Genomic DNA, 13,600 nt, shown 5'->3' with positions numbered 1-13,600 from the left:
GGTCTTGTATGCCGCAGGAACACACCTCATGCATAACACCTAGGGCAAAGCACAACTGGAGATGCTTTATCCAGGTTGCCAAAAACTTTACGGTTGCTCCCCCTGATGCTGGATGGTAGCCTGTGTGAAGGAAGCTGGGAGGATCTTCAATCCGGACACAAATGGGTGACATCCACATCAGTCTCCTAGTAGGCCTCTACTGGGCATCTGCTCTGGGAGAGGCCAAGTATGCAATGGGCCACGGAGCCTGGACTTCTGTTTTTATCTCTACTCCCTCATTACTGTGCTAAATACTTAGAAAGCCTCCCCTTCAGTGTCAGGGGGAAGCATACTAGCAAGAGGGAAAATACAAGTTTGCTCTGCTGGTGCTTGGGCTCCGTCTCAGCTCTCAATATTCATCAAACACATTTTCCCTACACGATTTCTTCAAAAAAAAAGAACAAATAAATAAGTGATATTCCCACCAGTGCATATTTTTAGAAGTGCCTGCAATGGGTGACAACCTGGAGGGTTTTTCTACAGCTCTGCATTTGCAGAAGTACAAGGAAGAAGTCAAATTGCTGTCTACCCAGGCAGGAGGTCCCAGCCAAGCACACAAGCATATGTTTAAAGTCAAGCACATGATTAATGACATTGAAGTGACCGGAGCTGTCCACATGCTTTATGTGAAGCATGCAGTTAAGTGCTCGGTAGTACTGGGCTCAAGGGAGCTACAGCTGTCTCGTTATTACTTTGCAGTATAAATAATAATCACTGATACACACTCATGCTGCAGATGAAAAGCCTTTCCCTGGGACCTCTCTCTCACCCTTGTTTCACAGCAAGAACCCTGATTTTAATTCACTCACTGCTGAGTTACTGGACTTTAATCTAGTCTCCAGCTCTGGAGTCAAAGAGAGGCATTCCCACATGCCATCCCATTAGGAATGGGGTCAAAGAAAGGAGAAGAGTCTGCTTGGCCAGGCAGCTGAGTGCCATTTCACTGCAGCAGACTGGAGTTGCTCAGGGATTTGGCTACTGAGGGTTAGCCTGGGTCTGCCTCACTTGCTTGTGTGACTGCTTTATCACCAAAACTATCAATTTAAATCATCAGTTTAGCAACAATTTGGGTTTTTGCCTAACCACGCTGGCACTCCACGTGCCCAGGTACACATAGTACCTAATTACAGAGCCGCTGATGGAGGGATTTAATACCTGCATTAACTTCAGTGTGAGCCGTTTCTCATTCAGAACTACTTGGGAAAATGCTGCATAGTAATGCATTGTGATACTATGATAATCCTGCCCCCTGCGCCCTCCTAGGCAGAGATTCTAGTTCGCTGCAGAAATCATTTTGATTGCATCACAGGAGGGAAAAGAGAACAAGATATTTGACTGTGTATTAGGAAAACTGAAAAGCCCCAATCAGCAGGATGAAGACTGATTTGCACTTTACCTCCCACAGCTCAAGCTGCAGCCCAGAAGGAGAGATCATCTTGCTATAGCGTTTGCTCTTGTACAGTTAGTACAGGGAGAATCTGATCAGAACGATACAAGTTAGAGCCACGTGGTCCGTCAGCTCATCGCCCCAGGCAAGCTCAGTCCTCACAGCATAGCGAACGGCGTTTTCCATCAGTGGCTGCCAGCCCGGAGGAATCGGGAATGACTCCACGCTGCCATTAGGCCCATGCAGAGTGAACCGGAGTGATGACCGACGCAACAGGGTAGCTGCTGCACCCATCCTGTGCGGGTGAGCAGGACCCACAACCTGCGCAGACCTCTGAGACTCTCACTCTGCTTCCTTAAATGTGTCTCTGTCGTGGCAGTCAGGAGAGGCCCAGTCATGGGACTTGCCCCTTCCCGATGTCCCAACTTCCGGGGGCTCCCCACTGATCCAAGAGTGCCCCTGGTTTTCATCCAGGCCAGACTGCTATTAATTTGCCAGTAGGATCTCTTGCCACCAGGCTGAATCAGTGCTGATGAAGAAGTTGATTGCATTTATGCAGGCACAGGAAGTTTTCAGTGGGCGCGTCTACACGAGGCGTTAACTGTGAAGTAGCTTAAGAACGCTGTGCAGTAGCATGCTGGGCAAAAACTGTGCTAATACACTACTGCACAGTAATATTAGGCTACTGCACAGAAAGCATCATTAAAAACCCGTGCACCGGTGCTACTGCACAGTAGCACAAGTTATTGTGCATTGATTTAGTACTCGGCTATCCAAGTAGTAAACTTAATGCGCAGTAACTTTGGTGCATTAATGAATGTGTAAACACATGCACTGTGTTCTAGGAAGCACAAATGAGATTTTGGGCTACTTATTCTAATAACAGTTTTAGCCTGGGCCTCTTAATATCCCACTAGATTCCCTAACCTCCAAGTGGGTCCCAAGCCAGCACCTTCCAGGTCCTGGTTTAACTTGGAATCACTTCTCCAATCTAAATATCATTGCAGCTTAGATCTATGGCAGTGGCTCTCCCCTGCCCATGCCAGAGGGGAAGATGGCTTTTGTTGGGAAGAGACGGGGTTAGGGTTGGGGGGTAGAAAATGGGGCAGTGGTAGAGGAGCTCACACAAGGCTTGGATTCATCCTTTCATGCTGGTAGTGAAAGATAGGCCCCTGCCTTAAGGTCCAGGCCCTGATTCAAGTTTTCCAACTAGGGGTGATTAAATCCCAGGGATCATCTCTGGCTTGTGTGCATTACAAGACTGCTCTAAACTCTACCGTGTGATGCTGAGCCCATCCACGTGGATCCTGAGCCGTGCAGGGATTGTGGGGAACTTGCTAACAGCTCACTGACATTGGAAAAGCGCTGTCTAAATCCTCCTCCTCCCCAGCTGACAGGATCAACCTTGTTGCCTTTGAACAGATTCAGGATTTGCATCTGAATAGGTCAGGTTGCTGCAGGGAGCACCAGGGCCCAGCCATCTGGAACCTTGACCCCAAAGACTTATTCTGATGGCAATGAAGGGCAAAGTGGAAGGATATGCATGGCAGGCTACATCCCATTTGTAACAGGGAGATAATAGCATGTCCCAAGATCACAGCCTGGTGCCGGATATAACCCATTAAAGACTGTGAGCTGCCCAGGCATGATAGGGATTAGGAGCGTATAAACACCTGGAGTTGGAGTTGTGCCTGGTTTCCCAAATCAGTGGGACAAACTGGCAGCTGTTTCTGTATGAGGCACTGAAGTGCTTTTCATTGCCACTCAGAGCTATTTGGGCCAACAGAGATCTTGGGTGGAAATGCAATTTGCTTCTCCCAGGGCTGTTCAACAGGACTCTGCCTGGGGCCACAGCTCCACGTGCTCCAAGGGCGTTCTGTCTGACAACATACAAGCTAAAACTCTACTTGGGGGGTTAATTAATGGCACAAACCTATGCTGGGCTGGGTTGTGATCTGAAGCGTCTTCCAAAGACTAAATGACATGCTTATCAAGGAGATAAGTGTCTGCAGAAGCCAGGCCATCATTTCCAACCATGCAAGACAGACATGCTAGTCAAGGGAGTAGGAACAGCAGTTCGTGCTGTGCCAGGCTTCCCCACCAGGCAGTGGGGGAAGGAGCTCTGTGCTTCATCACAGGTCAGTGAAGTAGAACTGAAGTTGCTGAGAAACTTTCCAAACCCTATTTGGCTGTAACCCCTGCCATAGAGTCTCCCAACGGCACCTGCTACATTTAGTTAAGGACTGAGGGTTCAGCTTTGCACAACAGGCCATGCTTTGGGAAGGCTGTCTGGCTGAGGCTCGTACTACAGCTTCCAGAGCACCGGGAGGAATTGCCTGCTGAAAGAAAGGGACAACAAAAGACCTGGAGAGTGAATGGATGTGAGAAAAAGATAAAGTGCTGGACTGCAGGGTGGGGAAAAGAAAAAAGAGAAGCCACAGTCTGCCTGTGACTGCACCAGTGCAAAGCAAGCAAGCAAGCAAAAGTGCTGATGTGACACGGGCTGTCAGGAGGCCACGTAACTAATTATCGCCAGAGAAAATGAATGTTTGCCTGGTGCTTTGAAGATGTCAGGCGTGGCTGTGAACGTCCTCAGGATTAGCTCATGCTGTACTAAGTCATGGTCCTTGCCCACAGCAACCTACTTTCAAAAGAAGCGGTGAGATCTTGTCCCCTCCACCCTGGGTTCTCTCCCATCCTTGTTCTGGATTGGAAAAGCCAAGCCGATGTAAAATGGGCTTAAACCGCTTTTCTTCAGTGAGCTCATGCGTAGTTCCCTGCTTCATTAGTAGCTGAATTCAGGCCTGCATTGAACCATAGCTGTGATTTACTGCTAATGCAATGACAACCTCCCTCTAGCCCTAGCAGCGGGTACTTTAGCCTGAGGCATCAGCAGCTTCCCATCATTTTCCTAGATGTCAAAGTGATTGGGGTTGTTTTCTGGTGTTTGAACGGGGACAAATGCATCCATCTAACATTGCTTGGGCCCAACAGATAAAGGAGACTGATGAGGTTCAAGTTTAAAGCTGCCAAGAAGCAGACCCCCAGTCCTTAGTATCACAGTCGTGAGAACAACACTATCTGAAATGGGTCCTGTCATCCTTGTCCCATCACAGGGTGGGGCGCAAGGAACAGCATACAAAATCATGGAGCTTGTGGGACATATGAGACCCAAGGACACAAAGCGGAAGAATTTAGCATCGCCGCCAGAGCAGATAGCTCCAGCTCTAGGATTTCCGGTGCCCATAAGAAGAGCTGAATGTCCAGGTTCCCTTCAAAAAGGCTTTCTGCTCTGCAAAATGGGATCACCACTGTGCTCTTTTGGGCAATGCAATAGCAGCTGGGAAGCAAATTCTGGGCTCTTCTGTGCAATATTCCAGGGGAAGCTTTTTCTTGTCCAGAAATGGCATTCGGTCAAAATGAAACATTTCCCATAGGCAAAGGAACAATTTGGACAGAATTTCCGATCGGGTCCGGTCAGCCGTGGTCATCAATGTATCCACCTCAGCCACAGCGATGCCTCACAGACGTGGCAGTGCTGGGTCCTTCATGTCCCCTCCCTGGTGAGCTTAGCACGGCACGTTGCCCGTGAGAAACGTGGATTCAGCCCCTCGGTGTCCTCCACAAACTCCGGTCCGTTCAGTTGAGGGCAGACAGCTGACAGCAGCATTGGTTCATAGCTGGCTGGCAAATCTTGGCCTCCGGGCAAGTTCTAATCAAACCAATTTACTTTTGTGACTTTGTCCTTTAAGTGCTTTTTTCATAACTGAGTATTCCTCTCTTATTCAGCCTTTAATGGAGTTGCTCCCTTCCTCCTCCTGGTGATGGTTATGTATTAGAGCGCAAAAAGAACTGTGAAGAATAGATTTCTTATTCATTCTCATTTCAAATTCAGTATGAATCTTAGTTATTTATATTCAAGGAATATATAGCTTTTTTTCCCTGCAAATACTGCTGCATACAGTACTTCTACTACTCACCATTTGACTTAATTACCAAACTCTGGTTTTAGTCTTAAGAAAAGAGAAGGGGGGTGGGAGAAAACTACTGAAAACTGGAAATATTATAATTAGCTCTCTATCTTAACCATCAAAAGTAATGTATGTCAAAGAACTCTCTCTTTGAATTTAAAACCATCTTCATTCATGACAGAGTAATATGGGGGTTATGTCTTTTTTTAATGAAGAAACAGTAGGATTGCATTGTGCTATGCCCATTACTGCACTGTGCTGCACATAATTGCAAAAAGATCCTTACGGAAAACATTTACAATTTGCTAAAATTGCCACTGCAGTTTAAGTCTGTTTATGATGCAGGGTTTGGGGGTTTTTTTTCAGTGATGCCTTTGGGTTGAGTTGAGCAACTGAGTAACTCACATTGACTTTAAGGGAAGCTGTATTTTCTGATTTTGTGGCTAAATTTGGTCCTAGGTTGTGTCTGCTGTGTGGGTTGTGAGAATCATGAATTAAGGTGGAATCAGGGGAAACAGCCTACGAAGAACCAGACCTATAGCACAGTGTCCTGGAGGAAGCTTCAGCACTGGGACTTTTAGAGCGGGCAGGACATAGCCCTGGGAGCTGCTCGTCCTGCATAGGCTCAGAGGAGTATAGGCAAGCTTCAATCTTTGATTCCTGTGGACAAAATTGTGCTCTCATTTAAACTGGCCCGGAGTAGCTCTTCAAAACCAACAACAGCCTTTTTGCAGTAAGGGCGCTGTTGGGCTTTTGGACCTCAGCTGCCTGAGCAAATGCCTTCATTGAATTTCCTCTCTTGCTAGGTGGTTGGGGAGTGGAGATTTAGCCGGATCCACTGTGATATCTTCGTCACCCTGGATGTTATGATGTGCACTGCCAGTATCCTCAACCTCTGTGCCATCAGCATTGACAGGTGAGATCTCCATGGGCCAGAGGGGAATTACTGTCCAGCTCGGCGTGGCTGTTGGCAATGTGGCTAGCACAAAATGACATGTCCGTGTGCCCTAAAGGAGCTAATTCAGGTTCTGGGGTCCAGCTTCAGGGACTCTGAGCAGGCTGATGTACCCAGCCCCGAGAGAGCCAGCTTGTGCGGTGCTCATGTGTGGAAATGATGGAGCAAAGGCCCTGGGGCAGCAGTAATCCACAGGGAGTGACCTGGGCTGCTGCCTGGCCCTCTGTCCTGCAGGAAAAGGTGCTGGAAACTGCAGTGCATTTGTGTTACACCTTCACATGCTCCATAATAAAGTCATGTCACAAGCGTCTTAGTGACCACCAGGAGACTCATAAAGTCAAATCTGGCCCCGATCAAGGCAGGGTCCCAGAAGGGCTCACCAATACAAGTCCCCAGCCCTGCCAGGGTCATGACACATTAGGTCTGTCTCTCCCTCACAGGTACACAGCGGTGGCAATGCCAATGCTCTACAACACGCGCTACAGCTCCAAGCGCAGAGTGACCGTCATGATTGCCGTGGTCTGGGTCCTGTCGTTTGCCATCTCCTGCCCACTTCTGTTTGGACTCAACAACACAGGTGAGCAGCATGCCCCCTCGCAGCTAGCTCTCCTCCATGTTGCAAACTCCTATGGCCTTCTGAGTCCCTAGAGGGGCTTGTCTGGATAGGGCTGGGAGTTTTAGTGAGTGTGCCCCCTTCCTCTTGTTCTGGCTGCCCTACCCCATGCCAGCCCATACACACCTCTGCTGGTCCCCTGGCCCTGAATTAGCTCCATCTCTCCTTTCTCCAGACCAATGTCCTTCGTGTTGGTTTACTGTCCTGGCATAAACCAGCCCCAACACCCAAAGAAAATACCTTACAGCCATAATAACAGTGAGCACTTTACTAATGACTAGATAACTTAATTGGCACAGCAGGGAAGAGAAATTTCAGTGGCTGATTTGTTAGGGAGCCAGCCATTCACTCGCATGTAGCTCACGGTCCTAAATTGAGATCCAACTGGCTGCAGGTGACCACAGACCCACTTTATAAACTGGTTTCAGCCCAGTTTCTACAGGGGAAGCACCTGCATGACAGACCTTTCCCCTCCAGTAACAACTGCTGGGTAGCTTTAACGCAACTGCTGGGGCTCTAATGCAAGCATGCAAGCCCCTCTAATGGGCTCTAAAATGTCTTATTAGAGCACTTGGGCCCTAATGCAAGCATGCAAGGCCCTCTAATGGGGTCTAAAATCTCTTATTAGAGCACTTGGGCCCTAATGCAAGCATGCAAGCCCCTCTAATGGGGTCTAAAATCTCTTATTAGAGCACTTGGGCCCTAATGCAAGCATGCAAGGCCCTCTAATGGGGTCTAAAATCTCTTATTAGAGCACTTGGGCCCTAATGCAAGCATGCAAGCCCCTCTAATGGGGTCTAAAATCTCTTATTAGAGCACTTGGGCCCTAATGCAAGCATGCAAGGCCCTCTAATGGGGTCTAAAATCTCTTATTAGAGCACTTGGGCCCTAATGCAAGCATGCAAGCCCCTCTAATGGGGTCTAAAATCTCTTATTAGAGCACTTGGGCCCTAATGCAAGCATGCAAGGCCCTCTAATGGGGTCTAAAATCTCTTATTAGAGCACTTGGGCCCTAATGCAAGCATGCAAGCCCCTCTAATGGGGTCTAAAATCTCTTATTAGAGCACTTGGGCCCTAATGCAAGCATGCAAGGCCCTCTAATGGGGTCTAAAATCTCTTATTAGAGCACTTGGGCCCTAATGCAAGCATGCAAGCCCCTCTAATGGGGTCTAAAATCTCTTATTAGAGCACTTGGGCCCTAATGCAAGCATGCAAGGCCCTCTAATGGGGTCTAAAATCTCTTATTAGAGCACTTGGGCCCTAATGCAAGCATGCAAGCCCCTCTAATGGGGTCTAAAATCTCTTATTAGAGCACTTGGGCTGTGATTTTGAAAGGACCCTGATGAAACTAGATGCCCTGATTGACTTACAGGGGAGTTGGGTGCGTGATTCCTTAAGCGAATCCCAGCCCTGGCTCAGAGGGGAGACGAGAAAGCGGCAGTGTGGAGGTGCTGGAGTCTTCAGCAAGAGAGAGAGAGACAGAGAGAAATGGTGGTCATAGCTCCTAACAGCTGGGACAATGCTCCTGCAATCTCTTGTGTCTTCCAGAGAAGAATGAGTGTATCATTGCCAATCCCGCCTTTGTTGTGTATTCCTCTATCGTCTCCTTCTACGTCCCCTTCATTGTCACCCTGCTGGTGTACGTGCAGATTTACATAGTGCTCCGGAAGCGCCGGAAGCGCGTCAACACCAAGCGCACCACTCTCGGCCCGGACTCTGACACGCAGGCCCCGCTGAAGGTAACCAGACCCATCTCAGCTCACCCCATCTCCATCCTCTCCCCCTTCCTACTCCCACTCTCCCCAGAGTGCCCCCGCCTCCCAAAGCAACGCTTTTTGGTGCAAGTACAGTGCGGGATTGTGGAGGTGGATGTGGTGCCTTGGCCTAGTTGGGAGCCCTGGTTGAGTTTGGCGGTCCCAGGTTTCCCCTGACTTCAGAGAATGCCTGCCATGGGAAGTGCCGAGTCCACTTTCCCTCTGAAGTCTTTGAGTTGGGGTTAAGAGGTTGACTGAGGTGTTTTCTGAATCAGTCCCTCCCAACAGCTCTGGGACACGGGGACACAGGAGCTGCACCCAGCTATTGGAAATAGGTGCACACACCTATTCTGGATACCTTCATGAAATGCTTGGATGCATCTAGCTGGGGTGATCTGACCCCAGCTGACTTCCTGCTCCTTGGGCAGAGGGCTGGACACGATGATCTCGCGAGGTCCCTTCCAGCCCTAATGTCTATGAAATCCATTAAATGCTTTCTTCATCCCAGAGGTCAAGCCAGGCGACCTAGACTTAAAGTGCAAAGCTAACCCCCCCACACCCATTGCTTTTAAAATTTCAACCAAAGGATTTCAGGGACCTCCAAACCCTTTGATTCTTGCCTCTATTTAAAAATGAGGACCTACCTAGTAGACGCCTTCCTTTCTCTCCCACCAGAACAAAGTCCAAGCATGCCCGTGGTAACAGCTGATGTCTCGGGGAGAGGCTGGCTTGCTCTGTGACACTTGAAGCTGTAATGAGCATTGGGGGACTGCTCACAGCCCTGTAGTATCCACAGAGAGGGCCTGTCCCAGCCTGCACGGATGTCCATAGCTAGCAATCTCCTTGTGGCTCATGAGCAAGGAAACCGCTGTGATGCTCTCAGGCACAGACAGATGCACGTGAGGATGTGGCGCACGCACTGCACACACACTTGTCATGCAGACTGCATGACTTGCCCATGTCTGAGGCTGATGTTGGCTACTGGAAGCACCTGTATGAGCAGAGGGTGGTGACACCATTGGCCACCAATTTCCATTCTGGCAAGAAGTGAGAAAGGATCCACGTACTCTTGCAGCCCCTTTTCCAAATTTTCTCTCGCTGCCTCCCCCAAAAGCCAGGTTCTAGGCAAACAAGATTGTGTGAAGGCAAAGAGACAGGAATAGCCCGAGGACCTGCCAGGTCATTAACATGTTCTCCTGGCTCCTTTGGCTTCCATCATTCATTCCCCAGAGTAATTTTCCAGCCTCCTTTCCACTGAAGCAAACTTGGCCGTGCCTGCTCAGTGCTCTGTGTTTAAGTTGTCACAACCCCCTTGCCAGCTGCCCCCTGCTTGCGTAACCTGTGTGCCGATGCTTGCCCCCTTAGGACAAATGCACTCATCCAGAAGATGTGAAGCTCTGCACAGTCATTGTCAAGTCCAATGGGAGCTTCCCAGTTAATAAGCGGAAAGTGGTAAGTGTCACAGAGGAATGCCAACCCTTCGGTGCCATCCCTTTCTCCCTCTGCCTTTGCAGGGGACACAGCAAGTGGAGATGGATTATTTTCCTCTGTTCTAAGAAAGGAAATTTCTCTGTTAACAAAGGGAATTCCCATGCATTGGCCACACTTCAAGGATGAACTTGCATTTTCCCAGAGACAACCAAAAGATTGGGGATTGCAGGGCTTTGAAAAGCTGGACTCAAACCCCACTAACTTGAGGAGAGGGGGTTCCTTCTTGAGCCTTCAGACTCTCTGTTGTAGGTAGTTTTCATTTCTTCCTTTTGTGTTTTCTATGAAAAACTGGAGGGGGGGAAAGCTTGTTGAAAATGGATATTTCCTATAGATATGTAAGGGAAAAAAATCTTGGCTTTCAATCCAGTACCAGCCCCTCCAAAAGAAAGCCATTTTCCCTGCAAAGGATGTCTTTCTTCAAACAGCTCTCAGTCTGTGGCTGCCCACTGGTAGTATTTCTGGGTTCTCCTTATAGCCTGGGGTCACCCAGGAGGTTTTCAGGTAATACTCCACCGAGTTGTACTAGGAGGGTAAAGGCCTGCCCCTCCTCTCAAGCATTCACAGCTAGGTGTGCTGTATCAGATAGCTTTCATTAATCCGAGAGAGGGAGAATGGGGAAGGAGTACAGGATAGAAGAGTATTAGAAAAAACAGCGGCTTGAGCAAAACAGAATGGGCTTGTTGGGGACCTTCTGATATACATCTAGTTCACTTAATCCTAAATGACTGGCTAAATTTCAGATGAGTTACCCACATGCTCATCCAGAGACTAATGGAGCTTTGAAGGCCTTTTGCTTGTTTCAGCATCCCAAAAACGTCTCCTCCCTCTGAGATGGGGTGACTCCTTTTTATAACTTTTTGTGACCTCATCACTAAGTCCCAGCCCAGGAGCAGGCCCACTGGATGCTGACTGATGCTCTTAAAAGACGTCAGCATGGCCAGGTGAGGCAACCTGGTCATTTGGTGGGAACTCGCAGGACAAAGAAAATCCCTCTGGAATTTTTTCCACCCAGTGGTAAATGGAGCAGAGGGGACTGGGCTTATAGCAGTGAGGCAGACTGGGGGGTGATTTCTCCACAGGGCTAACCCTACACCCTTCAGGGACTTCTGTATTACTCTTTTGTCCAGCAGTGCATTTACCTGCTTTTATCTTGGGATATTTGATCCTTGTCCAGGAGGCAGTGAATCACGTGGAAGAGATGGAGATGGAGATGGTGTCCAGTACCAGCCCCCCCGAGAAAACCAAACACAAGCTAGCACCGCCAAGTAACCACCAACTAGTCGTGCCAGCCACTTCCAACCAGTGTGTTAATTCCACCCTGCAGTCCCCCTTGAACAGCCCTGTGAAAGCAGAGAAGAATGGGCACGCCAAAGACAACCCAAAGACAGCCAAAGTCTTTGAGATCCAGTCCATGCCCAACGGCAAGACTAGGACCTCCCTCAAAACCATGAGCAGGAGGAAACTCTCTCAGCAGAAGGAGAAGAAAGCCACTCAGATGTTAGCTATAGTGCTCGGTAAGAATTTGGTTTGCCTCTCTTTGTCTTCTGTGAATGGCCATTGGCTGCCCTGGGCTGGTCGTCTAATGGGAATGTCCAGCTTTGGCCATGATTTCCTATACAACCAGGGAAAACAAGGGGTGGTGACGTAGCCTGAGTGAAGGCGCTCTCCGCCAATAAGCAGCAAGGGGTGGGTCAAAGGAAGTAGTAGTGACATAGACTGAGTGAAGATGCCCTGTGTCAATCAGCAGTGAGGGGTGGGGCCACTGGGAAATGCCTGCAAAATCAGCTTTGCAAAAAAAACCATTGCTTTGCTGCAACTTAAGTAGGTCCTTACTGGTAAATCATAAGAAATAGCTGTGCAATGAAAGAGCCAGGAGGAAAGCCCACCTCACCCCCAGCCAAGCAGCTTGCTCTTCCCTTTCCATCCCTAGACCACAGCCTCCTCAAACTCAGGGAGTTTCTCAACACTGGCGCATCCAGGCTGCTGAGTGCCAATGGCTGGGGAGGGACTCCCATCTCTCTAGGCTGCATCCCAAATAGTGGAGAAGTCCAGTAAGAAGTTAACAGGTTCTCTGCTGGCATAACCCCTCTTGAGCAAAACAGTTTGCATCCACTGAGAAATCCCACTGCTGAGATACCGAGCGGTACAGCTTTGGAAGAGGCACAGACAGAAATGTAGTCCTTGAGGAACCTGCCCTCTGTGACCCCCAAACCTCCCAGGGCCACAGAAGAAAGCTGGTGACTTTCAGACTTATCTTCTGCCTCTTTTCCAGGTGTTTTCATCATATGCTGGCTCCCCTTCTTCATCACCCACATCCTGAACATACACTGCAACTGCAACATCCCCCCAGCCATGTACAGCGCCTTCACCTGGCTCGGGTACGTCAACAGCGCGGTCAACCCGATTATTTACACCACCTTCAACATTGAGTTCCGGAAAGCCTTCATGAAGATCCTCCATTGCTAAGACAACACTCAGCCTGAGAAGAAAAACCTATACCACGCATGCACGCGCCCATGCACACCAGGCAAGCAGGGAGTCACAAGGAGGCCGAGTGTTTTTGTACAGGGCTGGGAGCCCACAGTGTTAAGACAGTGCCATATCCATGCAGCTGGGATGTAATGAGAGGCTTCGAGTGGGAGGATCTCTCCGTCCCCAGGTGACCTTTGGACTCTGAGAGGTCACTCCAAAGGGCACTTTTCAAGAGCTACCCTCACACTGTGTTCAAAGAAGCAGAAGCAAAAACAAAGACATGCTCACTTGATACCTGCCTGTGGCCAACTGACCTCGAGTGCATTAATTACTGACATTAGCAGAGCCAACGGCAGGTGGTGAGTGGTCACGGCTGCCAGTTGCTCACGTGTTAACGTCACTGATACAACTCTCACCAAAGACGCCGCCATCTTTCTCGCTTTGCAATAGGAGCCAGACAGCTGGAGCTCACGGGAACTACATGCAATAGCTTTGCCTTCACCTCCAGCTGACCTGTTCAGTATCAAACTGCTGAGGCCTTCAGACCAAGACTTAGCAAGGCCCCAAGTGGGCTAAGAAGGTTTGTCACCTACAGATCTGATTCCTACAGTCCTATGGGTCCACAGGAAAACGGGTGCCAAGGAGAAGGGCCATGTGAGTCACGTGCGGCACCGTACCGCCCATGTAAATATGAATAAATAGGATGAACTGAACCGAAGCCCAAGCCAAAAAATAAATAGGGAGAAAACTAAAGAAATGCTACCTTGTCTTGCATGGTACACACACTGATTCAAGGGTACCACTCATCCCCACTCATTACCCAGCCCGGCAGCAAGTCCTGCTCACCAGCATTTCCATCTCCTGTCTCGTTGCAGGTTATTGTGCAAAACGGAGTGAGGAGCAACAGTGGTGCATCCC

The 13,600-nt window shown here is 49.1% G+C and overlaps 1 protein-coding gene across 4 annotated transcripts in view; it reads left to right on the top strand.

The window, feature by feature from the left end:
• Positions 1-13,415, top strand: part of DRD2 (dopamine receptor D2) — a 59,826-nt gene extending 46,411 nt beyond the window's left edge. For 2 of the 4 annotated variants that reach the window (XM_019510804.1, XM_019510831.1), the window contains exons 3-8: positions 6,204-6,313; positions 6,793-6,929; positions 8,514-8,704; positions 10,085-10,171; positions 11,373-11,724; positions 12,483-13,415. In XM_019510804.1, coding sequence (XP_019366349.1) covers positions 6,204-6,313; positions 6,793-6,929; positions 8,514-8,704; positions 10,085-10,171; positions 11,373-11,724; positions 12,483-12,676 — 1,071 coding nt within the window. In that variant the 3' untranslated portion in view covers positions 12,677-13,415. The remainder of the gene's footprint in view (positions 1-6,203; positions 6,314-6,792; positions 6,930-8,513; positions 8,705-10,084; positions 10,172-11,372; positions 11,725-12,482) is intronic. The other 2 variants (XM_019510812.1, XM_019510822.1) reach the window with 2 other exon arrangements.
• The last annotated feature ends 185 nt before the right edge of the window (positions 13,416-13,600 follow it).

Source organism: Gavialis gangeticus, unplaced genomic scaffold (assembly GCF_001723915.1).
Source record: "Gavialis gangeticus isolate Ggan-Ray unplaced genomic scaffold, GavGan_comp1, whole genome shotgun sequence".
NCBI lineage: Eukaryota > Metazoa > Chordata > Crocodylia > Gavialidae > Gavialis > Gavialis gangeticus.
This window is presented reverse-complemented; position numbering and strand designations above follow the sequence as displayed.